Source organism: Polyodon spathula, chromosome 5 (assembly GCF_017654505.1).
Source record: "Polyodon spathula isolate WHYD16114869_AA chromosome 5, ASM1765450v1, whole genome shotgun sequence".
Lineage (NCBI taxonomy): Eukaryota > Metazoa > Chordata > Actinopteri > Acipenseriformes > Polyodontidae > Polyodon > Polyodon spathula.
In genome coordinates, this window is record NC_054538.1 from 18,995,075 (window position 1) to 19,020,775 (window position 25,701).

At 37.9% G+C, this 25,701-nt stretch overlaps 1 protein-coding gene and 1 pseudogene across 4 annotated transcripts; one reads left to right on the plus strand and one right to left on the minus strand.

Moving 5' to 3' along the window:
* The first annotated feature begins 633 nt into the window (after window positions 1–633).
* Window positions 634–6,296, plus strand: LOC121315668 (annotated as a pseudogene).
* On the minus strand, window positions 6,156–22,517 carry LOC121315666 (hydrolethalus syndrome protein 1 homolog). Of its 4 annotated transcripts, XM_041249945.1 has the most exons (12): window positions 22,289–22,366; window positions 16,931–17,033; window positions 15,774–15,890; window positions 15,180–15,256; window positions 14,435–14,679; window positions 14,288–14,346; window positions 12,776–12,909; window positions 9,129–9,183; window positions 8,986–9,049; window positions 8,750–8,831; window positions 7,164–7,196; window positions 6,167–6,765 (listed from the first exon to the last, which is right to left on the minus strand). In XM_041249945.1, exons 2-12 carry the CDS (start codon window positions 17,028–17,030, stop codon window positions 6,634–6,636), a joined length of 1,098 nt encoding a protein of 365 aa, XP_041105879.1. In that variant the 5' UTR covers window positions 17,031–17,033; window positions 22,289–22,366; the 3' UTR covers window positions 6,167–6,633. The 4 variants fall into 4 exon arrangements, with proteins under 4 accessions (XP_041105877.1, XP_041105878.1, XP_041105880.1 ...); XM_041249943.1 differs by lacking the exon at window positions 16,931–17,033 and having other exon boundaries at window positions 6,156–6,765; window positions 22,289–22,517; XM_041249944.1 differs by lacking the exon at window positions 16,931–17,033 and having other exon boundaries at window positions 6,156–6,765; window positions 15,786–15,890; window positions 22,289–22,516.
* Window positions 22,518–25,701: the final 3,184 nt, after the last annotated feature.

The window sequence follows — 25,701 nt, forward strand, 5'->3', positions numbered from 1 at the left end:
ATCTTACATAATAAACACAGATTCTCATATTGTCGCCGGGGCTACTGGCAAATATTGTAAATAAACGCCTGGAGAACAACCACACCTACTCACTTTACGTTTGAAAATGTGTGTGTGTATATTGTACTGACCTACATAGCTACATGTAAATGCTGTGTGCATACACAACCAATCAATTTACAGATACGCGCACATTTGTATATTCAGTGCATGACATACTGCTTTTTAAAGGAAAAAACGGCAGTGCCTAACCAAATGTGGTTTACACCCATTTCCAAGATTGCATGGACGTTTGTTGAAATCCACGATTTTTCACGTGAGGTTTTCGTGTGACGTCACCAGCAAAGTCCAGCCATACTGGCGGTCAAAACACATGGCTAATGCAAAAACGGTATATTCCGCACACAAATGTAATATACCGTATTTGCAACCACAGAGCACACTTCTCGTCTCCAGGTACAGGAAGTAGAAAGATAAATTGATAAGTGCAAGAACCCATCAATATGTTAAAATAATTCACAGTGTGCTTCAGCCTAGCCAGCCTGGAGAAACACTGCCTGAACCGTATATCAATGACTTGAATCATCCCAGTCGCAAGGTGGAGCTATTTATTATGAAAACACTTTTTAATGAAAACGCCATAAGTATGGGACGAACTAGAAAAGATATTCAAATGTCAAATACCGCTTGACCAATTAAGTTGGATACAGAGTGCATTTAATGTTAAATACAATGTATCGTGTGTTGGACGTTTTGAGTTTGTAACAGACATGTTTCGTATTTCTCTGACTGTTTGCTGCAGAGAGATTGGAAAGAGGGTAAATAAGTAGGAACGTGTTTATGGTAGAGAATATTGTGTTGCTAACGGTACGTAGCTTTGTTATTTTGCTTGGTAAAAAAACAACACCGACAACAATATTCTTACCGAAATATATGTTAAAAATGTACTGATGTTGCTGCTTAATCGTATAATAAGTTGCGTTAAAAATACCTTTTTCGAGCTGTGTAATAAGCAGTTTTAATGGCACCAGATTCCCTAGTCCTGATACCTTTTTGACACACTAATAGCACACAACACTAATGATATTCCATTAAAAAAAATCTAATCTGTGCCATTACTGAAACCTGAAATATAAATTTATATAAGAAACGAGCTTCTGTGATTCCTACTGTCCCAGTTACCATGTACGTTGTTATTCGCCCATTATTTTCACAGACAGGTAGGTGTGGAAAATACATATTAACATATTGTGTGGATGTAGCCATTCATTGCGTTAATATAAATTGACAGAAACAGGCTGAGAGATGTTTAATTTGCAATAATTTCATAGTTTGTCTTAAGATGACAGGATTTAAGCAAAAACTACAGGGCACATCAAGTGTACATAAGTCTTCTCAGATGATGAAAAGTAAGTTGTGTCATTAGTCATTCAACGGGGACACTTTGTTTATCCAAACTACTGAGTCAGGTTACAGCTTACATGACAAGAGCAGCTTGCAAGACCAGTACCAGTATTCCTAATGGTGCCTCTTGCTTTCCAGAGAGGCCTCCTGCTGCTGGCTCGGGATTGTCAGTTCTCAGGCAGTGTGAGGTAGAGATCCCCTCCCACCTCACTGCCAGGCAGGCTTGGCTTGAGTCCCTGCGAGGTTATGAGGATGAGCAGCTGGGCTTGGTAGACCTGCATCCTGATGTCTTTGCTGTGCCTCCAAGGTAAAGGTTATCAAATGCTGAGATCCACATGCACATCTTTTGTATGAGTTTTCTTTAAAAGCTCAACTCCATGTTCAGCCTTCCAGTGTGTCATGTATCATAGAGGATCACTCTTAAGCAATTATGTACAGTGTTTTCTGTGCATGGACTACTTGAACTGCAAAGTTGCACTGTTGAGATTTTACAATTATCGAGTTACCAGAAAAAGCACTATGAAGTGGAAGGTTGGTTGTGAGTTTTCACCTTTTCACACACAGTTGCAAATTTATTCAGTTAAAATCTAACATTCACATCAAGCAGTATGAATCCACACTCCCTCCCTTCAGTAGTGTAATTTGTAATGGAAAGAGATAACTAAAAATATAAAGGGACTAGGGAAGTAGGAGAATTGTGGAACCTATTCCTATCTTGTCTGGTTTCTAATTATTTTGTTCTTGGCAGGCTTGATATACTCCATGAGGTTGCACTCTGGCAGAAAGACTTTAAGAGAATTGTGAGTAAATAGTCTGGCATTTTTGTTCAGGGTTTCCCCTGGCTTGTACTGTACTTGAGATTATATATCTATATAGCTATATCTATATATCTGTATATGTGTGTGTGTGTGTGTGTGTTTAGTATCTGTAGTGTTGATATTGTTGTAAATACAGTATATTGGAATAGAGAATGTTATCTATATGTAAAGCATATTCTTACCTACATAGTATATGTTTAAGGGGTCTTTAAGAGCGTTTTGCTCCTCTAGTAGTTGATACAGTTGTTAAAATCTTTTTGTGGTTATTTTAGAGCCATGCTAAAGTGAAGACTCGGGCTGAGGTGAGAGGTGGAGGCAGGAAACCATGGCAACAGAAAGGAAGTGGCGGAGCGCGTCATGGCAGCATTCGATCACCTTTGTGGAGAGGAGGTGGGCTATCATTGCACAGTTTTTACCTGGTTCCAATTATGAATTCTGTTGTAGTTAAGTAAAATGTGGTTATTGCTGAGGACTGTGAGCCAATAAACAAGAAAACAGTATAAAACTAATTTGACATTTGTGTTAGTAAGTAAAGCGTAAAAAAATAAATACAAAGAACTGCCTTCTAAGGGGTCCCCACTGGTGAATTAACTAGTAAAAGCACTTCTGCACGATGAGCGTAGGGTAAGTCAGGCAAGCATTGTTTCAATCCTGTTTGCACCAAGTTGCCTGTCTTGGCTGGGAGCACAAGTGGGCGTTAAATTTGCCTGAAAATTAATTCAGGTTAGTTTAGTAGTTAAGGTTCGGCAGATGAAAAGAGGTAATTGACCTGTCAGCTGGCAACTTGGTCGGCCATTGATCTTTGTCTACCTAATTGGTAAGTGGGTTGAAGCAGTGAAGCAACATTTAAATTGGGCTTTTAAAATTGGGTAGAAAAAAAATAAAACAGTGTTAAAAGTTGGTCTTTCTTTCTATTACAGATTTGTTATAGAACTTTGAATGCTGTGCAGGTAATCTAGCATTTGTCTTGCCTTTATAGGTGGTGTTGCACATGGCCCCAGAGGACCAACTAGTTAATACTACATGCTCCCTATGAAAATGCGTGTAATGGGACTGAAAGTTGCTCTCAGTGCTAAGCTGGCTTAGGTGGGTTATTTCTAAACACAGATGATGACATCACAACTGATCAGTATACAAATGTCTTTCAGAAATAAAGCCTTACTTTTTGCCAGGTCTATTTTCTCAAGTGTCAAGCATTTTACCATTCCAATCTACACTCTATTATGTTATTTAGGAAAGCAAAACAAATAATTCACAAATGGAGAAATCTTTGAAAGTCCTGAGTTGCTTTACAGTTTTCTTTGATCTTTACATTACCCACACAGAATCGATGATGCTTTCAGTTTAACCACCCATTTGAGAGTTTTTAAATCTTAAAACAAAGAGGATAGCAGTTAGCAATAATGGTATTAAAAAATACAAATGTTTTTCTAGCTGGACTTCAGAATCTGAATGCAGTACCTGAAGTTCCAGCCCCCATCAGTTTTTTTGTAGGATTTGAATTTTTCGAATTAATTCAAAATGTTTGTGTCTGTAGGATTACTTTCATATTGTTGACTCCCTGGAGATGCCAACCCCAGACTCCCAGTACATTGTGGATCTGGCCAGACACAGGCACTGGGGAGATTCAGTTCTTATTGTAGACATGTAAATATTTAAATACTGTTTTGAATATAAAGTTTATTTATCACATTTACTTAATGTAAAGTATCAATACTGAAAACCATGGTAGCCAGGTATTTTGTCCTGGGGCTGTAGTGGAGCTATGTCTGTAGATAGGTTTAGAAACTACCAAATGTTTAATGTGTTTTAAATACATGAATCCCAGTTATTTGAAACCTTTGCATAAATCCAGGTACAGTCGCTACCACTTACACCATACAGGGTTATTTCGGGCAGCCATTTCATCGGACAAATGGCATTTACCGTTTGCTTTTCCCATTGATGCCAATAACAAAGACGTCGTTTATACCGTGTGAAGCATGCCGTGCATTTTGGGCAAATTCAGCTGTTTGAATCTTGATGTGCCATTCACACAGACTGAAATAACAAACACACTCCTTTATACAGTAGTAATCGTTCTTACTAATCCACAAATCCGCTTGTTTCACCTCGTTACGTTGCCATTCACATAGATTAATAATAAAGGCAGCACTTTACTGTAGTAAACTTGACAGATTGAGATCGGCTGTTTGCAGCTCGTTACTGAGAGATTACCCCTATACTGTACCTATACTATTTCATCCTTGTACGCAGTGTTGGGTTTACAGTTTGAAAAAAACAGCACTGACTGCAACAGCAAGCATGTCTGGAAAGAGAAAAGTGATGAGCAGCAGTAGAAAAATTCAGTGTAAATAAAATGTCTCTGCTATGTGCTGTGCGCTTGCTAAAGCATGCTTGGAACTCTGTCAGCAAACAATGCAACGTTGTTTCAAAAAGCTGGGGACAATGTGGGAGTGGACCCGGTTATGGGAAGGGCAGTACTCCTGTAAATTTCTGTTTGTAAACTGTTATTCTTGTTCTGATCTGTTAGCATTCAGTGTGTTTTGGTGCTTGTGTGACTAGAGCTAAAACAAAGCCTATGTGTGAGGGTATCACTGAGGTGAGTGGGAGCAGGTCTGACATGAACAGTCAGATAAGGAGTGTTGGACCAATGAGTAGGAAGGTGGAGGGACTTGGGTGGGTGGATGGGTGTGTGTGTGTGGAGATGATAGTTTGAAAGAGAAGCAGGATCTGGCAGTGGGAGAACTAAGAGGAGTTTGTGAGAGAGGAGAGCCATTGTTCAGTAAAAACAAAAAAAATATATATATATATTATAAACACAAACACACTGGTTTCCTACTGCTTTGAACCGCAACTGTTGTCTGTCTCATTATATCCTGGAAACCCTCCAGCTCCGTGTTACGATATGTAAATAAATCCTGTTTGTCTGTGGGGTGTAGCAATGTCAGCATCTCGATCTCCTGCCTGTCACTCAGCAGCGAATGCATGCACCCCCACGGCAGACTGCTAGTCTGTCACAAGCATTAATTTCCTGTACCTTTCTAAACAAGGGATTAAGGGGAGATGCCTAATAAAAGCTGAATCTCAAAACAATTGAATTTTATCTGTGTATAATAGTATTTAAAACTGGATTCAGTAGATTCGCTGGTGCCCAAGCGAGCTCTGCACTAATGTGACTTGCAATTTTTACAGAGTGAAGTCAGGCAATCAGCTGCAAGAGACACAAATATGCTTATGTTAATGCTTTGAAAGAATGGTTTCAAAATAGGTTTACCTCAAGAGGCTGGAGTCTCAATTGAGGTTGACATTTGATAACTTGTGAAAGTTAGTAAACTGAGTATGAAGGTTTTTGCTAGTTACTGCAAAAAATGTGTGCATTTTAGCATTAGAGGGAAAGCTGTTGATAAAAGATTAACCGCATACACTCTTCTTTGTTTTGAATACTGTACTGGTGATTGGGGGGCATTTTGAATATCAGGTTATTGTGTGGGTGTTTATACCGTCCATCGCTGCAGGCGAATCACGTTAACACACGTCAAGTGGCAAATGTATACCTTATCTGAATGAACTGAAATGTGCTACTCTAATTATTTCTTGTTTTCATACAGACAAGAAGACGTGCCTGAATATATATTAAAGGCAACAGAAGACTTGAAGACAATAAACATAATGCCTGCCATTGGTGAGTTATCCAGTGTATTCTCAAAATAAGACTATAGTAGAAGCATACGCCAGAGTTCTCACTAGTTTATTATAATGGTGGGCACCTATTTATTTCAAAACATAGGTTTTGTGTCCTAATAAATATACAAAAATAAGCAAATACAAATATAAGTTAAGCCTTACTGCTGCCGTTTAGCACCTCGTTAAAGATATGACAGAGGCCTGTGTTTTACGTGAATACATGTTTTCTGTTTTGGTACAGGTCTGAATGTTCACAGTATGCTAAAACATGAAACTCTGGTACTTACCCTGGATGCAGTGAGTTTTTTGGAAAAGAAGCTGCTTTAGCATGACTGCAGATACTCTCCTCTCTACCCATTCAAGTTACCATACAGTGACTTACCCTAAACAATATTAAATGTATTCTACAACCCTGTAAAAAACAAGCAACAATCTGGAGCAAAAAAGTATAACATTTTATTTTGTATGTACAGCATTTCAATAAATACAATAACTCATGTCTCCCACAGATTGACACCTGATAAAACAAACATTTAAAAACACACGTTAAGGCATAGAAAACAAGACAGTTATTAACACAACTGTGTATATCAAAATTAGCAGACATGGTCCCTTCCACTGCATTACAAAGACAATACAGAGATACATCCATGAACTGTTGACCAAGTACCAGTGGTTATTTTACTGTATAACTACAGTACAAGGCACAGTAGTTGTACTTTTCCTAAAATGGATATAAAATCTTCTGTGGCATTGATCCATTTGCCAAGTCATGTCGTACTTCCCATCTCAGTGCTAACCTTTTTTTCTGAGTTGGCACTTCGTAAGTATTGGGTACAGAAATGCGCTGGGTCTTCTGTTGGTAAGAAAATGAAACCCAATTAGACCTAGATCAGTAACATTAGTTGCAAAAAACAAGGAAAGAAAGTCAGATTACAACTGCAAAAATCTCCTAGATTGCATCAACCACTTGTTTCTAGGGGTAAGTGTTGCTGTAAAATGCTCCAATAAAATCCAGCAGTGGTTCTTCCCAATGGGGTATAGGCTAGTCAAATTAACCTCTTAGTTGCTTAATTTAGTTACACTGCAGTAGTTTACAGATCTCTCGATTGCAAGTCTCTATGGAAGGTTGACCTTCGGGTTGGAGGAACAATTACACCTGGAGCAGAAGGGTTTTAACAGTTTATTGGGTGTGTTCGGATTTTAATAGGAAATCACTGGCAAGGATTACCAGGAAAAAAAAAATGTACTTACAGGTGGTAGTTGGCTCTTGTACAGCATTTGTTCCTATCAAAAACAAATCACAGAAGAAAATTAAATCAACCGTTCTACTTTTAAACATTAATTTTACCATACCATATTTACATGCAGAATTAACCAAATAGCTATTTTTTCAAGGAAGCAGAGCAGGAACAACTCTTACAAATTTAGGATATTCAGTCAATTTTGTTAAGACCAAAAGACCACTGGCCCTCAAAAGTATTTACCCCCCTTGGACTTTTCTGCATTTTATTGTGTTACAACATAGAATCAAAATGGATTTAAATTAGGAGTTTTTGCCACTGATCAACACAAAACAAAGTCCATGTCAAATGTCAAAAGTGAAAAATAAAATCTACAAATTGTTCTAAATTACAAATATGCAAACAATTTTCTGTTTTATAAGAATTCACCCCCTTTGCTATGACACAACTAAATAGGCTTTGGTGCAACCAGAAGTCACATAATTAGTTGAATGGAGTCCACCTGTGTGCAATTAAGTGTTTCACATGATTTCAGGTTAAATACACCTGTCTCTGGGAGGTCCCACAGTTGGTTAGTACATTTCCTAACAGAAACTACATCATGAAGAAGACGAAAGAACATTCAAAACAAATCCGGAATAAGGTTCTTTAAAAGCACCAATCAGGGGTAGGATATAGGTAGCATTGAATATTCCCCGGAGCACAGTAAAGTCCATTATTCAGAAATATGGGACCATGAGACCAAAATAGAGCTTTTTGGCCTCAACGGTAAGCACAAGCCTAACATTGCACATCATCCTGAGAACACCATCCGTACCATGAAGCGTGGTGGTGGCAGCATCATGCTATGGGGATGCTTCGCTGCGTCAGGGCCTGGAAAGCACGTGAAGATAGAGGGCAAAATGGATGCAGCAAAGTACAGAGAAATCCTGGAGGAAAACCTGCTGAAGACTGCAAGAGACCTGGGACTTGGGAGAAGATTCATCTTCCAGCAGGACAATGACCCCAAACATACAGCCAAAGCCACACTGGAGTGGCTTAAAAACAAAAAGGTCAATGTCCTGGAGTGGCCCAGTCAAAGCCCAGAACTCAATCCAATTGAGTGTATGTGGAAAGAGTTGAAAATTGCTGTTCAGCAAAAAGGTCCCCATCCAACTTGACAGAGCTTGAGCAATTCTGCAAAGAAGAATGGGCAAAAATTGCAGTGTCCAGTATGTGCAAAGCTGGTAGAGACTTATCCAAATAGACTCATGGCTGTAATTGCTGCCAAAGGTGCCTCTACCACATTTAGACTCAAGGGGGTGAACACTTATGTAATCAATTATTTTCTGTTTTGTATTTGTAATTAATTTAGAACAATTTGTAGATTTTATTTTTCACTTTGACATTATGCACTTTTTGTGTTGATCAGTGGCAAAAACTCTTAATACCATTTTGATTCCATGTTGTAACAATAAAATGTGGAAACGGGGGGTGAATACTTTTGAGAGCCACTGTATACTATACATACACAATCCCTTAGGCTTGGGACATTTAGACGGGCCTTGGCAGACAAAGCCCTCTTTGATGTTTTATTGGTCAATTATAAATGCATACCCTTATTCCCCAACGCAGCCCCTTTCGCTCTTTTTCTCCAGGTGGTTTGAAAGCTTCCCAGTCTTGTTTGTACTGAAAATACCTAAGTAGAAAAAAAAAGTTTCATTACACATAATGCCAGTAAATATATTTAGATAAAGCAATAGTAGTAGTCCTCTAACTATGTGATTGTTTGTAAAAACAGTTGTAAACATGTTACACAACTCTGCTAACATTACTATGTAATGTTTGCTTACTTTGAAACAGGATCAGTTTTCTTTAAGTTCCTTGTGTGAGGGTGATCCACTTGTGGCCGGATAACTTCAATTGAAAAACAATAATAAATGTTTTGTTTAAGTGCAGTCAAAATACAAGATAATGCTGTAATTAAATAACTTACAAGACTTGGGTTGACTTGAGGGCCGTGAATCACGCTCAGTTTCTGCAGATCTCAACTGGGGGGGGGGCAATAGAAAGTTCATTAAAACTTTTAACATGGCATTGCACTAAATCTTAATATAGTTTAAATTAAGCTGGAACCCACTTTTATGCACTAGGAACAGTTTAAGTTGGTCAATACTAAAGACTGTGTTTGTAAATTTGAAATAAATCACCAAGGGTCAATTGCAACAAACTTGCAGCATACCAAGTTGCATACCAGCTAGTACGGTACTATCTCAGAATCATCCCCAGCTGCATACTAACTTAATACCAATTGCAACGAAAAAAGAAAACAACAAAAGTTGGGGACTAGCTGATCCCCCAGCTTTGGAATGGTACCAAGGATTATGGTTTGTTTTAGTTTGCTTCCAAACAGGAACTGAAGAGGGACGGAGCTCAAACTCAGAGTTATTGTTACAAAATTATATATTTTTTAAATAAGTGTGGTTTTTCATAAAGGTTGTTTTTTTGTTTTTTTAACAAAACCTAAACATCTTAAATTTTATTTATTTCTGATTTATTCATGCTTAAGTTTTAAACTTAAGTGTATATTTACACACAACAAATACATAGGCTGAATTGCCCCTTGCGTTTTTTTTTGAAAATGAGACCTCGCCCCCCGCAACACCGACAAACTTGTTTGGTGTTGTATGTATGTTGAATTTTATATATATATATATATATATATATATATATATATATATTATATATTTTTATATATATATATATATATATATATTTTTTTTTTTTTTTTTTTTTTTTAAATAATGTACTAAGCACAGGCAAGATTGAAAGCGGCACCTCCAGAGGCCAGTTTTTCAAAACTTTTAATCTGGATAACAGGGATCCAGATTTCGTTTTCCGATATTTATTGTTCCAGATTTTTTTTATCTGGATCATTTTGATCCACCACCCACCCCCCCAGAAAATGTCATTGCTGGATTATTTGTATCCACAATTCAAATAATTATGCTTACAAAATTAGTTTTGTTTTTAAAGGAATCTTGATCACAAAATCCAGATTACGTTTTGAAAAACCGGCCCCAGCACAGCACCGATCCGCTGTAGGGCTGCGACCGCCTAATTAAGAGCATATCAATATTCTTGTCTTGCATCACCTACCAGTCCTGATCACTACCCCATGCATGCTACGGCCTACTAATATGGAGCATTGGCTACTAAAAGCATACTTTGTCACAAGTATACATATATCCTGTTATATACAACTTAAATATGTTACTCATATTAAATATTGCAATTCTGTTCCATGTGGGTAACACAATAACTATGCGGCTTTAAATATATTCTTAATTATTTCACAATATTTGTAATAAATCATTTCAACCATAATTGTAATATTTTGCCGCTGGATCATTTTTCCGTAGTGGAAGTAATTTAGGAGTAGGAGTATTATTTTCCATATTGTTATAATGTCACGAAACTCATTCCAGCGCTACATGAATATATTGCAATGCCAGCAATGATATCCCTTATATAAAGAAATATGCAAGTAAATATGTCTTTCATATGTAAAATACAAGTACACGGTATGGATTTGTGAATTGTTCAGGTACAAAAGTTGTCAATACATTTTGGGGTTTTTCACATTTGTTCTACTTAGTACAGTACTATAAATACACTGAACTAATATAAAATGCAACACGTAAAGTGTTGGTTCCATGTTTCATGAGCTGAAATAAAAGATCCCAGAAATTTTCCATATGCACAAAAAGCTTATTTCTCTCAAATTTTGTGCATAAATTTGTTTACATCCCTGTTAGTGAGCATTTCTCATTTGCCAAGATAATCCATCCACCTGACAGGTGTGGCATATCAAGAAGCTGATTAAAAAACAGCATGATCATTACACAGGTGCACCTTGTCCTGGGAACAATAAAAGGCCACACTAAAATGTGCAGTTTTGTCACACAACAAAATGCCACAGATGTCTCAGGTTTTGAGGGAGCGTGCAATAGGCATGCTGACTGCAGGAATGTCAAACAGAGATGTTGCCAGAGAATTGAATGTTCATTTCTCTACCATAAGCCGCCTCCAACATAGTTTTAGAGAATTTGGTAGTACGTCCAACCAGCCTCACAACCGCAGATCACGTGTAACCATGCCAGCCCAGGACCTCCACATCCGGCTTCTTCACCTGCGGGATCGTCTGAGACCAGCCACCCAGACAGCTGATAAAACTGTGGGTTTGCACAACCGAAGCATTTCTGCACAAACTGTCAGTAACCGTCTCAGAGAAGCTCATCTGTGCGCTCGTCGTCCTCGCCAGGGTCTTGACCTGACTGCAGTTCGGCGTCATAACCAACTTCAGTGGGCAAATGCTCACCTTCGATGGCCACTGGCACGCTGGAGAAGTGTGCTCTATCACGGATGAATTCCGGTTTCAACTGTACCGGGCAGATGGCAGACTGCGTGTATGGCATCGTGTGGGCGAGCGCTTTGCTGATATCAATGTTGTGAACACAGTGCCCCATGGTGGCGATGGGGTTATCGTATGGGCAGGCATAAGCTACGGACAACAAACAATTGCATTTTATCGATGGCAATTTGAATGCACAGAGATACCGTGACGAGATCCTGAGGCCCATTGTCGTGCCATTACCTCATGTTTCAGCATGGTAATGCACGGCCTCATGTCGCAAGGATCTGTACACAATTCCTGGAAGCTGAAAATGTCCCAGTTCTTCCATGGCCTGCATACTCACCAGACATGTCACCCATTGAGCATGTTTGGGATGCTCTGGATCAACGTGTACGACAGCTTGTTCCAGTTCCCGCCAATATCCAGCAACTTCGCACAGCCATTGAATAGAAGTGGGACAACATTCCACAGGCCACAATCAACAGCCTGATCAACTCCATGCGAAGGAGATGTGTCGCACTGCATGAGGCAAATGGTGGTCACACCAGATACTGACTGGTTTTCTGATCCACGCCCCTACCTTTTTCTTTTTTTTTTTTTTTTAAAAAAAGGTATCTATGGCCAGATGCATATCCGTATTCCCCCCGTCATGTGAAATCCATAGATTAGGGCCTAATGAAGTTATTTCAATTGACCGATTTCCTTATATGAACAGTAACTCAGTAAAATCTTTGATATTGTTGCATGTTGCGTTTATTTTTGTTCAGTGTAGTTAGACTATAGAAAGGGTTAGACTAACTTAGTCTTGTTCTTTATCATCTAGAGGGCAGCAGTAGTTATTTTGTGTTCGTTGCAATTGAGATTTTTAGTACGCAGCTGGGGGACTATCTTGAGCTGCCAAGTTCATTGCAATTGGTATTAACTTGTGTATTAGTTTAGTACGTAGTTTCGTACTAACCACAGGATTAGTACAGGGTTAGTACGCGGCTTTCAGTTCGTTGAAATTAACCCTAAGTGTCTAATGTAAACAGTTAATTTTACTGCAGATATTATAGAACACTTACAAATAGCTGTGATGTGAAAACCCTAAATTGACCTTGACATGCCATAAGTAACCCACCACAAAAACAACTTGGAAATTTAACTTTGTTGTTTAGTTGAAAAACAACAAAAAAAACAAACACAAATGGGGTTCAACAAAATAAAACTGAGCCATCATCACTTACAGCAGAGCGAGGTCTTATCTCATTCAAGCTGGATCGCTCACTGTTGCTCCCCATTTCAGTCTTCAGGTCAATGTCTGACACTTCAGAACATTTTTGAACTCTGACGAGTCTTTCCTCCAGTTTACTGGCAGCATCTATGAAACAATTTCAGAGTCATACCTGTCATCAAAACTAACTTTACTACCCCGGACACCTAGAATAAAAATGAAATAATGCAGAAGAAATCATAAAATGAGGCCTGTTGGTACTATGCTAACGACTAATGCACAGCTCTTTTTGCATTTAACAATGGGCAAACCACCACCTTGTTAAATAAAAATTGCAGAACAATTTAAAACTGTCCTTGCAATACCTTCTTTTTCATGTGCATCCCACAAGTTATCTTTCTCCAATTCATTCCAAGCACCTTCAGATGTGTCCCTAATATCATCTTTCTCAAAACTGTCCCAAGCGGCATCTTTTTCAGACATGTCCCATCCAGTATCCTCCTCAGACCTATGATCCTCCATCTCATTTGTGTCGCAGACAACCTTTTCATTAATGTCCTTCTCAGACATGTCCCCATAGACTCCCTTCTCAGAAATGACCCCACAGTCTTTATCATATATTTCCTCAGTGTTCTCGTACTCAGATTTATCCTCAAGGTCCTCCTCGCATGTAGGGTCATTCCTTTCTCCTCCCAAACGTAACTGACTCACTGGCGTGTCTGGACAGGCAGTATCATTATCATCATCTTTTTCTTTTACATCACAGTCATTTGTTTTAAGGCCACCTTTGCCTTCCAATTCTGAATACTTGTTATTTTGAGACTCATCCTGTCTTGCTGCTGTGCTGTCGTAGCCCCTGGGATCATTACCGTCCAAACTGAGTTTAGAGTCATCTTGGTAGCGTTCTGGTTCCCCTTCAGTTGCTTTGTCAGACCAAAAGGAAGAGGATAAGGGGTCGTCATCCTCGCTGCCGCTGTCCCACTGGTTTTCATACAGATTTCTATACATTCTGAGCCTGGCTACACAGCGATTGATTTCGCAACTCAATTTTGTGAACTACAGTAGGTAGCTTACAGAACACGGCAGATGGCAAAGCAAGAAACACATTAAGCTAAAATGGTTAAGAGGATTAAACCCATACTTGCAAGAAATTACACAAGCTAATTACATATCTGTGCTTAGACCTTTACACACAATTACACACACACTATTTAAGTGCAGTCCACAGGAGTAATTTCCTTAGATTTAAAAACTTAAATGTTCTCACCATGTTAAACTTCCTTATAATTATGTTGCTTTAAAAAAACGTTCCTATTTACCTCTACTTGTAATAGTTTCAATTTTTTTACATAAATTCATACACCAACCTTAACTGCTGTTGTGCGATTTCTACTTTAAGATATTTTTGGAGGAGAAATAAATACATTTTACTGCTTGTTTGCTCCAGGGAAATGCACTTTATTGTCAGTATAGGGATTAAGCAGTTACAAACAAAATCTTTGAAATGATATATTATATGGGTTACCTGATTCTGCTTTGCTATGGACTGATTCATAACAGACATTAACCTGTCCATTCTGTTTCCTGTGTAAAAACAAACATAATTGTCAAAAAATAAAGGACCATCCGAAAGTTAAAAGAGTACTTGCAAAATATGCAACAAGTGAAATACCTCAGTACTTTTCTCTTGATTGCAGGTTTCCCGTAAAATTCCTGCAGTCTGTTTGGGCTTGTTGAACTAGTTGAATCAGACTCTAAAGTGCTGTTTATGCATTCTGAGCTGTTCTCTACATCTAGCCTGCTGGGGGCAGAAGTGGGCCGTGGAAATGTTGTCAAAGAGTGCATGATGTAAGAATCGTACTGCTGGAACCTTGCAGAAGTGCTGGGATGCTCAGTTCCATATGTAGACAACAGCACCTTATTAACGCAAAAATATAGTTTTATTTTAAGACTTAAAAACTTTTGTATACCTTCTGTAGTTTCATCCCATAAAAAGAATTTGACTTCCAACAAATGTACAGTTGAACAGGAAATTTGTCTGAATATGTACAAGGTTTTATAGTTGGATTGAATCTTCACAACATATAGAAAGATTTAATCAACTAAGAATTCTGTTCACCAGAAAAGACAGCAGTGACTACAGCAAAAAAACAGTTACTGAAAGGAAAATAAACAAATCTGGTTTGCTAAAGGTAAGAATTTTCTTAATATTCATATTTGTGTTATGTTGAATGAGAGGTTTACAGAGAAAATGTCCCATTTTCAGATCATATCAACATTAACAGAAATAACCTCCGCTTACAAAACGGGCTTAATAACGTAATATTAATTTTACATGACCTGACTTTCACCAATGACCCTGCTATGGTATAACATTTAAGAAGATAAAAAAAAGTCCTCTACTGTTTCCGTCTTACTCGTCTTTCTGGTTGTGGAAAAATCTCTCTAGAAGTAGCAAATGCCTTATGGGTGTAAGTGGCTTCACTCTGGGAACCTGAAAAAGTAAACATGAAAATGTTACTGTAGTTTAAAACAGCATTAAAAATCCATGTTACAAAGCCCACAAGCAAGGTGAAACAGGCACACCAATGGTACTGTACTGTACCAACTTTAAAACACACAACATATTTCTTCTTAATTTCTGCTTGAGATACTGAAGCAGCTACCGGTACGCTTTATATTTTAATAACGTATTTCCCCCACTGTAATTCAGCCTGATCTTTCTAAACTAGGGCTATTTCAAAAGGAGGTTCAGCCTTCTGCAATGAATGTTGTTTAACAGTGTGCCTCTCAAGTGACATTTCATCTGGCAAAGCTACAGTGAGGCACGCCGATACTCTATCAACACACCCTGGATGCATCTCACTAAATTATCTGAATAACCACCGACCACCTGGGGGGGATAGAATTAATCAAAAAGATACTTTCGGTTAATTATCTCAAAAGGTAGACATGTTGCTGTCACAGTACTCTTCACTGAATAATTTGTTGTACACACTTAGTTTCTGCACCTGCAAGATTACCGTAAGCAGGTGAATTCTTGCCGTTGCTGCTGTAGGATTGAGGGGAGTCCCTTTCACTGGAAGTCTGACTTTTTGATCTTTCGTGTCTGATCAGTTGCTCAAGATCTTGAAAGAAATTTAAAACCAGTAACAATTCAATTTCTTTATTTAAACTGTTAGTGAAAACACTTTTTTCACTGTAGTCTGAAAGAGCATAATACTTTAGAGAGGTGGGATTGTTTTGTGAAGCTTTCCATGAGATACTAATACAACCTCTGTGACAACCTGGGTAGAGGAGCATAGACTTGAGAATCACCCACAGAATAATTTTATAAATCTGAAAAAGTATATTGTGAAATCTGAAAACATATATATATAATTTATAAAATTATGTATGTATATATATATACACTATGTGTGTGTATATACACATATATATATATATAATATATATATATATATATATATATGTATATATGTGCTATATAACCTCACACACTATATATATATATATACACACACACACACACACAATATATGTATGTTACATATATATATATATATTATGTATATATGTATATATACACACATATATATATACATAATATATATATATTATAAATATAGATATATTATATATATATATATATATATATATATATATATATATATATATATATATATATATATATATATAACACACACAATAAAAGTAAAGTCTCTACGGCAATGCAAAAGTTCAAAATTCTTTCAGCCCAACTTTCAATTTAGATGGCTTACCAAAAGGGTTTCCGTAGAGACATTCATGGTCGCATTCTTGTTATTTTGCTTCAAACGGATCAATTGCTTAACTCCTGCTCATTTATTTTCTTCAAATAAAAATAAATCTATTAGTTAAAATATGACTAGAAAAACAAACACCGCGTTTCGACACTGTCGTGTCTTCATTAGGTTCACATTAACGTGAACCTGAAGACACGGTAATGTTGAAACGCGTTTAGTTTTTGTTGTTGTGCACAAATGACCTCTATATATATATATATTAAATAAATAAATAATTATATATATTATATATAAATCTGGTACACATGATAAATAGTAAGGTTGTAAAAACAGCTACAGAAAGACAGTGCTTCATCTATTTTCTGTGACATTAATAATCGAACCTTTTTTGAATTCATGGAGCCTGTGTCTCGGTATATTGTTGTAGCCCAGCAAAACCAGTTGCTGCCGAATGTCGTCTTCTGTAAACACAATATCGTCCATTTCCTAGGACACAAAATACTCACATAACACAGCTATCTTTACCTAGCAATATTTTGCATTGACCTTTACTCACAATTCAAATGTACATTACATTTGGTCTGCAAAATGTCAGGACAGGGAAAGATCAATTGGCTCTTAAAACACAAAAATGAAAATATATACATTTTGGGATTGTCAGAAGATAAAACTAGCATGTGGGTGTTTGAATTGGTATGCAAAACTTCTAATACAAGATAAATTAGGCAAAGTTCAGCTTTGTAATATATATGCAATACTGTAATAGTATAGGGTTGTTCAAACTCAAGTGGACCAACAGGTTATTTGATCTTCTAAGTCAATGGCAAATGTATTAAATGAATACTGTTTTTAATCTAAACATCTGTCAGTACTGCCAACAAGTCTGAAGTCACAGCAGACTGCATGCCATTGACAGGACATTGCACACATTCTTCTAAAGATCAAAACTACCAAACACTGACACTTTTGTCCGTCACATCAAGGTCAGTGAAAGGTGAAATAAATATGTACTTACTTTCGCATTTTTCAATTAAATTAATTTTACTCAGCTTAAAGTAAGGCTAAGGAAAGGTCCTGTATGCGTGATGAATCATTACCGTTTTGCTAATTTGCATAAGTTTTACGTCATGTTTGTATCATTTACGGCACTTCTGACAGCGTGCATGAACATAAGAACATAAGAAAGTTTACAAACGAGAGGAGGCCATTCGGCCCATCTTGCTCGTTTGGTTGTTAGTAGCTTATTGATCCCAAAATCTCATCAAGCAGCTTCTTGAAGGATCCCAGGGTGTCAGCTTCAACAACATTACTGGGGAGTTGATTCCAGACCCTCACAATTCTCTGTGTAAAAAAGTGTCTCCTATTTTCTGTTCTGAATGCCCCTTTTTCTAAACTCCATTTGTGACCCCTGGTCCTTGTTTCTTTTTTCAGGCTGAAAAAGTCCCTTGGGTCGACACTGTCAATACCTTTTAGAATTTTGAATGCTTGAATTAGGTCGCCACGTAGTCTTCTTTGTTCAAGACTGAACAGATTCAATTCTTTTAGCCTGTCTGCATATGACATGCCTTTTAAGCCCGGAATAATTCTGGTCGCTCTTCTTTGCACTCTTTCTAGAGCAGCAATATCTTTTTTATAGCGAGGTGACCAGAACTGAACACAATATTCATGAAGATGTCAGCACCCAGAGCGACAGGAAAGTTTACTTCCAAATGTTTTTTAAACCTCATTCCGTTTATAAAAACGTTCTCGATCACACATGTACCAGCAGAGGAAGTTGAAGTGATCGCAACGAGCAATCATGCCGTATATGCAAAATAAGACACACTGGGAAAAAAAACACCACTCTACAGCAAGCATTTCTCAGAAATCCTGCTACGATGTCAACACGAAATGTGCTGCATCCAAGTGTAAAAGTGGTCAAAATGATGGACTGAATGGGCCAACGCAACTTCTAAAACACAGCAACTCACTGACCCTTACGCGCCAGTGGTTTTTACTGCATAATTCATTATATCGTCATTTTTCCTGAAAACATGCTATTTTTTTGTATCAAAGAAAAGATGTATAGAAATGCTTTAAAAGCTAGAAAATTGAAAAGGTCACCATATTTGTTTTTTGTCTGTATGCCATACAAGACAAAAAAACGTAGACAGTTATGTTTATGCAAAAACAAAATGAGGTATGTCTTTCCAAAAGTCCACAAAACAATACAATGTACAGTCAATTTTCTGACCACAAATATTGGTTAAGAACACATATTGTAATATGTCTTCTTAAAATACATTGCCATGAATTTACCTTTTTTTGGTTCCAGAATGCATTTAAAAAAGACCCAATCATGGGGGCTCCCAAGTGGCGCATCCAGTAAAGGTGCTCTGCGTGAGTGCAGGATGCGCCCTATAGCCTGGACGTCGCCGGTTCGAGTCTGGTTTATTCCACAGCCGACCATGGATGGGAGTTCCCAGGAGGCGGCACTCTATTGGCTGAGCGTTGCCAGGGGGGTAGGGCGCCTGTGGGCTTGCCTGTTAGCTGCATTGTCCTCCTACACTGTAGCTCCTCGGCGGCTGCATTGTCCTCCTACACTGTAGCTCCTCGGCAGCTGCATGGTGAATCTGCAGTGTGTAAAGAAGCGGTCGGCTGACGGCACACGCTTCGGAGGACAACGTGTGTTCGTCTTCGCCGCTCCCGAGTCAGCACAGGGGTAGCGGTGAGCCAAGCCCAAATAATAATTGGCCATTTTCAAATTGGGAGAAAACGAAAATAATTGGCAACGACTAAAAAAAAAAAAAAAGACCCAATCTTTATTTCAATTTACTTTAGAAATGTTAATGATTGGTGAGAAAATGGAAACAATTTTAAAGCCTTTCCTTAGAATTACCTTAACTTAGTGTGTAGATCAAAGTTATAAATGGTACTACTTTATTGGAGTAAGGATATTTAATAAAAACAAATCATGTTTTGCCCTAAACATTTGATTGTTTTTGTCTTAAGGTTTAAAATAAAATCTAAAAAATTTAAAAACTTGTTTAGAGGGTGGGCCAATATGTAATCAATTGCCCCACACAAACATATTGGTTTGACCCAAGATATGTGCACCATTAAAAATTAATTTAAAAAAAAACAACATTTTATTAAGGGAATGGCGGGAATGCGGTCAAGAGAGTAATGTTTTTTTTTTGTTTTTTTTTTTTTATTTATTACTACTAAACTCTTTGAAAAAATGGTAAGGAAGAGAGAGTATCAGACCTTTATTAAATTAAATAAGAAGTTAACAGGTTAACGTTGCCACGGGGCCATGAACGAGTTCAAGTTAAATTCCCACCAAAACCTTTAACTTAGATAAATAGTAGTAAATATAGCAAGTGGCATTTCAAAATCACATAAGCGTGATTGTACTTTAGTGAAAAAGTTCAACTTTCAAATCGAAAATTGTGTACTTGCTAACAATTTAAACTCCCATTCATTTAATAAACATTTACGGCACATTATGTCCATAAATTATTCTAAAAAACGTTGAAATAAGCTCATTGTTTACGATTATTTAACGGTTGTCCATTTAGTATCAAACAAGTTATGCATTGTGCAAAAGATTGAATGAATACCGTTTGCATTTTTATGATCTGTCGTTTTAATGCCTTTTTTCAGATGTATTTAGCCTCGTTTAAAGCATTGCTCGGCGTTTGTATAATACACGTTATTGTCAACCTTACTTATTATGTATTTATCTTTTCACTGGGGAAAACACGTTTATGTTTGTTAATATTAATCACGTACTTGTGTTCAAAATGCACAGAACTGCTTCAAAAAATATATAAAATGTATATTATGAAATTATGAAAGTACTGTACTGCTATCGTGCATCATGCTACTTTCGCGTCGTGTACTGTATATATTTAAGCTATTTCAGTTTGCTGCTACATCGATTGAAAAATAAAAGCCTTACCATCTGTGGAGGTCTGCCGCTTAAAGACATAAGAATAACATTTCAGACCGTTATAGTGCTTGCAGACCAGCATAGTAGGTAATCCAATATTATTAATTTCTGTCTGAATGAGTCTGCTGAAATACTAAATACTTAAAATCCTTACCTCAGCGTGAGAGAGGAGTCTCAGGTAGGGATGGTGACTAGGTATTGTCAAATGGTTTTGGACAGAAAATGACCGGATTTTACAATCTCTTAAATCAGACCAGGGGTCAATTAATCCAAACTTGATTATATTAAGATTCATGTTCCGATTTCATATAATAACGTATGTTAGGGAAGCTCATATTCGTTTAATAATAAACATGTAGGTATATTATGTACGTGAATGATTGTAAAAAAAAAAAAAAAAAAGTAGAAAAATACCGATTCATAAAAGGACGACTTATTTACCAATGTACTGTCATAACTTAGCTGTTTCAACCAATTAGCATAAGCGTTTAAATGTGAGGGCGGGTTCTTATAGTTTCAGCATATCAGCGTCACATTGCACTGCTATATATAGTGTTTATGTTCCAAAAGTCTCGTAGCAACTGGTTTTGCTGTGCTAATTGAGCTCAGTAATGTCTGATGGATACATTTAAAACAAAGCCGACCAATTTTACGTGTTGACATACATATTCAAATATATCTTAATAAACAAGTCATATTATATAATAAGCTGCATGGTATTATAGGTGCTGTACAGCATTGTTATTGCCACTGCAAATGGGTTGCCGTTTGGTGCATTTTCGTATTTTACGTCATTATCAAGGTCGCAATGTTTCCAAACCAAGTCCCAGTATCTACAGACTGGACAATTTAGGGTTTACATTGCGACTGCCATTCATAAACAGCGCTGGGTGAAACTGGTTCCATGCAGGCTATGGAAAGGTAGGGGTTTATTCACAATACCGTAACAGATGGATCAATTCAACTAGAATATTGACAGCTTGTTGGTTGATTTACGGGGCAGCCATACACTGACATTACATGCTAACCTTTTTGGCGAGTGGAAAGCAATAAATGCAGTAGCCCAATTTGGGGAATTTTTCAGGAATCACCTGGTATTTCCGCAGTGACCACAAATGGCTAGTTGGGAAAAGTTATACTAGACAAGGATATTGGACTAAGCCATATTAAATAAATAAAAACAAATATTTCAAAATGTCTAATCAGCACAGGACAATTATGAAACTTGTGTACATTGAATGTAGTTTTTGTAAAAAAAAAAAAAAAGAAAAATTGCGCTGCTGTAGTAAAACAGTAAATGCTTAAGAGCCATTAGTGGTTGTTAATATTAACATCCCTCTTTCAAAAAACAGGTAATGCCTACTCTTAACATTTTAGACAGTAAAAGAATCAGCTGCAGATGTTTGTTATATAGCTGGTTATGCATTTCCGACCAGGGTGCGCAATACATGTAGTTGCAGCAATTAAGACATTAATATTTTGTCCTGCCAGTAGTATAAACAATGACATCTATTGTTACTCAGTTTCTGCATATCACAAGCACAAGCTACAGTTCTTTAGTGTTAGGTGTTGTGTAGGTTTTCAAAGCCACGTATTTGAAAGGCAATGGCTTATTGGATGGCTGAATTTAATACATTTGTTTTCACGACTGAAGCGCCCCCCGCCCAGAAAACAACTGGGTTTTTTTTTTTTTTTTTTTTTGTTGTTGGTGGTGCATTTTTAACATCGTGTGTATAAAGAATACTCTACGTACTAGTACTGAAACAACATACCCGTTCAAAACAAATGTTCTGAATAATCTGCTTACCTGGCCGTGCTTTTCTCTGCTGCAGTCTAAAGTGTTCCTCTGTAGATATAACTTGATCGCTGCAAACGTCTGTGATAATACAACTTTCGTTTAAATGGGCGCTACTAGCAGCGCCAAACATTCAAGGACCTTTAAATGTGACAAACAACACAGCAGTTACAACGTAGACTGACAACGAAGACACGGTCTCGCCAGAGCAAGAGTAGTGACACATTGAAACAGCGCCACCTGCAGGAAAGTACTGATGAATACAACCAGGAGGACTTTCGAGTGTTCACCATGAGTCAGTAGTGAGGCATAACAGATTCCAATAGAAACACGTGTGTAAAAACAAACTACAGTACCTCTCATTCAAATATATATAATATATATATATATATATATATATATATATATATATATATATATAGTACTGTGCAAAAGTTTTAGGCAGGTGTGAAAAAATGCTGTAAAGTAAGAATGCTTTCAAAAATAGACATGTTAATAGATTATATTTATCAATTAACAAAATGCAAAGTGAGTGAACAGAAGAAAAATCTACATCAAATCAATATTTGGTGTGACCACCCTTTGCCTTCAAAACAGCATCAATTCTTCTAGGTACACTTGCACACAGTTTTTGAAGGAACTCGGCAGGTAGGTTGGCCCAAACATCTTGGAGAACTAACCACAGTTCTTCTGTGGATTTAGGCAGCCTCAGTTGCTTCTCTCTCTTCATGTAATCCCAGCCAGACTTGATGATGTTGAGATTAGGGCTCTGTGGGGGCCATACCATCACTTCCAGGACTCCTTGTTCTTCTTTACGCTGAAGATAGTTCTTAATGACTTTCGTTGTATGTTTGGGGTCGTTGTCATGCTGCAGAATACATTTGGGGCCAATCAGATGCCTCCATGATGGTATTGCATGATGGATAAGTATCTGCCTGTACTTCTCAGCATTGAGGAGACCATTAATTCTGACCAAATTCCCAACTCCATTTGCAGAAATGCAGCCCCAAACTTGCAAGGAACCTCTGCCGTGCTTCACTGTTGCCTGCAGACACTCATTCATGTACAACTCTCCAGCCCTTCGGCGAACAAACTGCATTCTGCTACAGCCAAATATTTCAAATTTTGACTCATCAGTCCAGAGCACTTGCTGCCATTTTTCTGCACCTCCAGTTCCTGTGTTTTCGTGCATAGTTGAGTCACTTGGCCTTGTTTCCATGTCAGAGGTATGGCTTTTTGGCCGCAAGTCTTCCATGAAGGCCACTTCTGACCAGACTTCTCTGGACAGTAGATGGGTGTACCAGGGTGCCACTGTTTTCTGCCAATTCTGAGCTGATGGCATTGCTGGACATCTTCCGATTGCGAAGGGAAGTAAGTATGATGTGTCTTTCATCTGCTGCAGTAAGTTTCCTTGGCCGACCACTGCGTCTACAGTCCTCAACATTGCCCGTTTCTTTGTACTTCTTCAAAAGAGCTTGGACAGCACATCTGGAAACCCCTGTCTGCCTTGAAATTTCTGCCTGGGAGAGACCTTGCTGATGCAGTATAACTACCTTGCGTCTTGTTGCTGTGCTTAGTCTTGCCATGGTGTATGACTTTTGACAGTAAACTGTCTTTAGCAACATCACCTTGTTAGCTGAGTTTGGCTGTTCCTCACCCAGTTTTATTCCTCCTACACAGCTGTTTCTGTTTCAGTTAATGATTGTGTTTCAACCTACGTATTGAATTGATGATCATTAGTACCTGTTTGGTATAATTGTTTAATCATACACCTGACTATATGCCTACAAAATCCCTGACTTTGTGCAAGTGTACCTAGAAGAACTGATGCTGTTTTGAAGGCAAAGGGTGGTCACACCAAATATGGATTTGATTTAGATTTTTCTTCTGTTCATTCACTTTGCATTTAGTTAATTGATAAATATAATCTATTAACATGTCTATTTTTGAAAGCATTCTTACTTTACAGCATTTTTTCACACCTGCCTAAAACTTTTGCACAGTACTGTATATATAAACAAACTAAGTGAAATCAGATTACTCCAGTTTTATCTGATCCTTTAGAAAGTTTCCCATAGTAGTAGCATAGCAAAGTTTAATACAGGTGCACTCCTCTACTGATGATCCAGCCGCGTGCCGAACTCAATTCAAGCACAAAATATGTGCAATATCCACCTCTAAGTACGACTAGAGGGGCGTCTGAAACAATTAAGTATGCCTTGACGCTCTTTTGATGTAGCACGCCTTCCTCTGCCACCATCACGCTGAGTCTATCATCTGTAGGATCTGGGGGTATCAGGACAAAGGATTGAGTCAGGTCTGATTTGAGGTCATCAAAAGTGCATTGCTGGTCCTCGGTCCAGACGAATGGTTCCTCTTTCTTTAGCAGGCTGTGGAGTCACCGTCGTGGCGAACTAGGGGACGAATGGTCTGTAATAGGATGTCAGGCCCAGTAATCCTCGTAGCTGTCGGGGGTCGGTGGGCACTGGCCAGTACTTCACAGTGTCAGTCTTACCTGCCTCTGTCTTGATACTGTCAGCGCCCACGCGATGGCCCAGGAAGCTGACCTCTTGCCGCAGAAACTGGCACTTGTCTGGATGGAGCTTCAGCTTCAAGTTTACCATGTTAATAATATATCTACTTAACACCTTCACAGAAAATAGACTTCAGCCTACTTCCTTAAAAACCCACCTCTAGCAAGCTATACTGCAAGACCAAACAACACCCTGACCTTTTAACCAATAAAAATACACTGTCTGAATGGCCTTTACTGGGTATAAATTAATTGGTCAAAAAATAGTTAGCTAGAAAAAGCCCCTAGCTCTGGCCTCATTTATAAATACTTGAGGTGTTACTGCTTCACTGGAAAGGTGTTAAAAGAAAAAAAAACTATGACTCCTTTTCTAGAGAAAAACTGATGCTAGTGACCAAAAACATAAGTTTATTTTTAATTATAGAAAATAAACTTTACCACTATACCTTATGATAAAAACTATTTATCAGCAAGCAAGCAAGCTCTTCTCTTCAGATCAAGAGGGACCCCATCTTTTTATATTCTCCTCTTCTCCCTCAAACAGCAAGGTCGGTCCCAGGTATCCAGTATCGTGCATCACAGGTATGGTGGTCTCTCTCTCTCTCTCTCTGTTTGGCAGCTGTAATGTACTGCAACTCCCTCAGTAAGCTCCCTACACTGCAGGCATACCATGCTTCCCATGGGTCCCCAGTCTACTGGTTGTTTACACTTAAGGCAGATTGCTCTTATTATTTTCTTTCCATTGAAATTAACCACTTGCCACAGTCAGTGGGTATTTGCAGCAACAGATTAGACAAGGAGCCTACCTGAACACCAGTTTTTATTTTATGTATTCTCCAGACCATGCCAGGCTCAAGGGTTTTGATTAATTTCGTGACAACTCGAACGTTGC

What these genes read in the sequence shown, in the direction of transcription:
- LOC121315666 (XM_041249943.1), bottom strand. Translation starts at nt 22,409, where the DNA reads ATGTTTGGCGCTGCTAGTAGCGCCCATTTAAACGAAAGTTGTATTATC. An exon ending in CCATAGCAAAGCAGAATCAG is followed by an intron (nt 12,910 to 14,287) that starts GTAACCCATATA and finishes ATTGTTTCATAG; the next exon opens with ATGCTGCCAGTAAACTGGAG. An exon ending in ACAAGAGCCAACTACCACCT is followed by an intron (nt 6,766 to 7,163) that starts GTAAGTACATTT and finishes TCTTACCAACAG; the next exon opens with AAGACCCAGCGCATTTCTGT.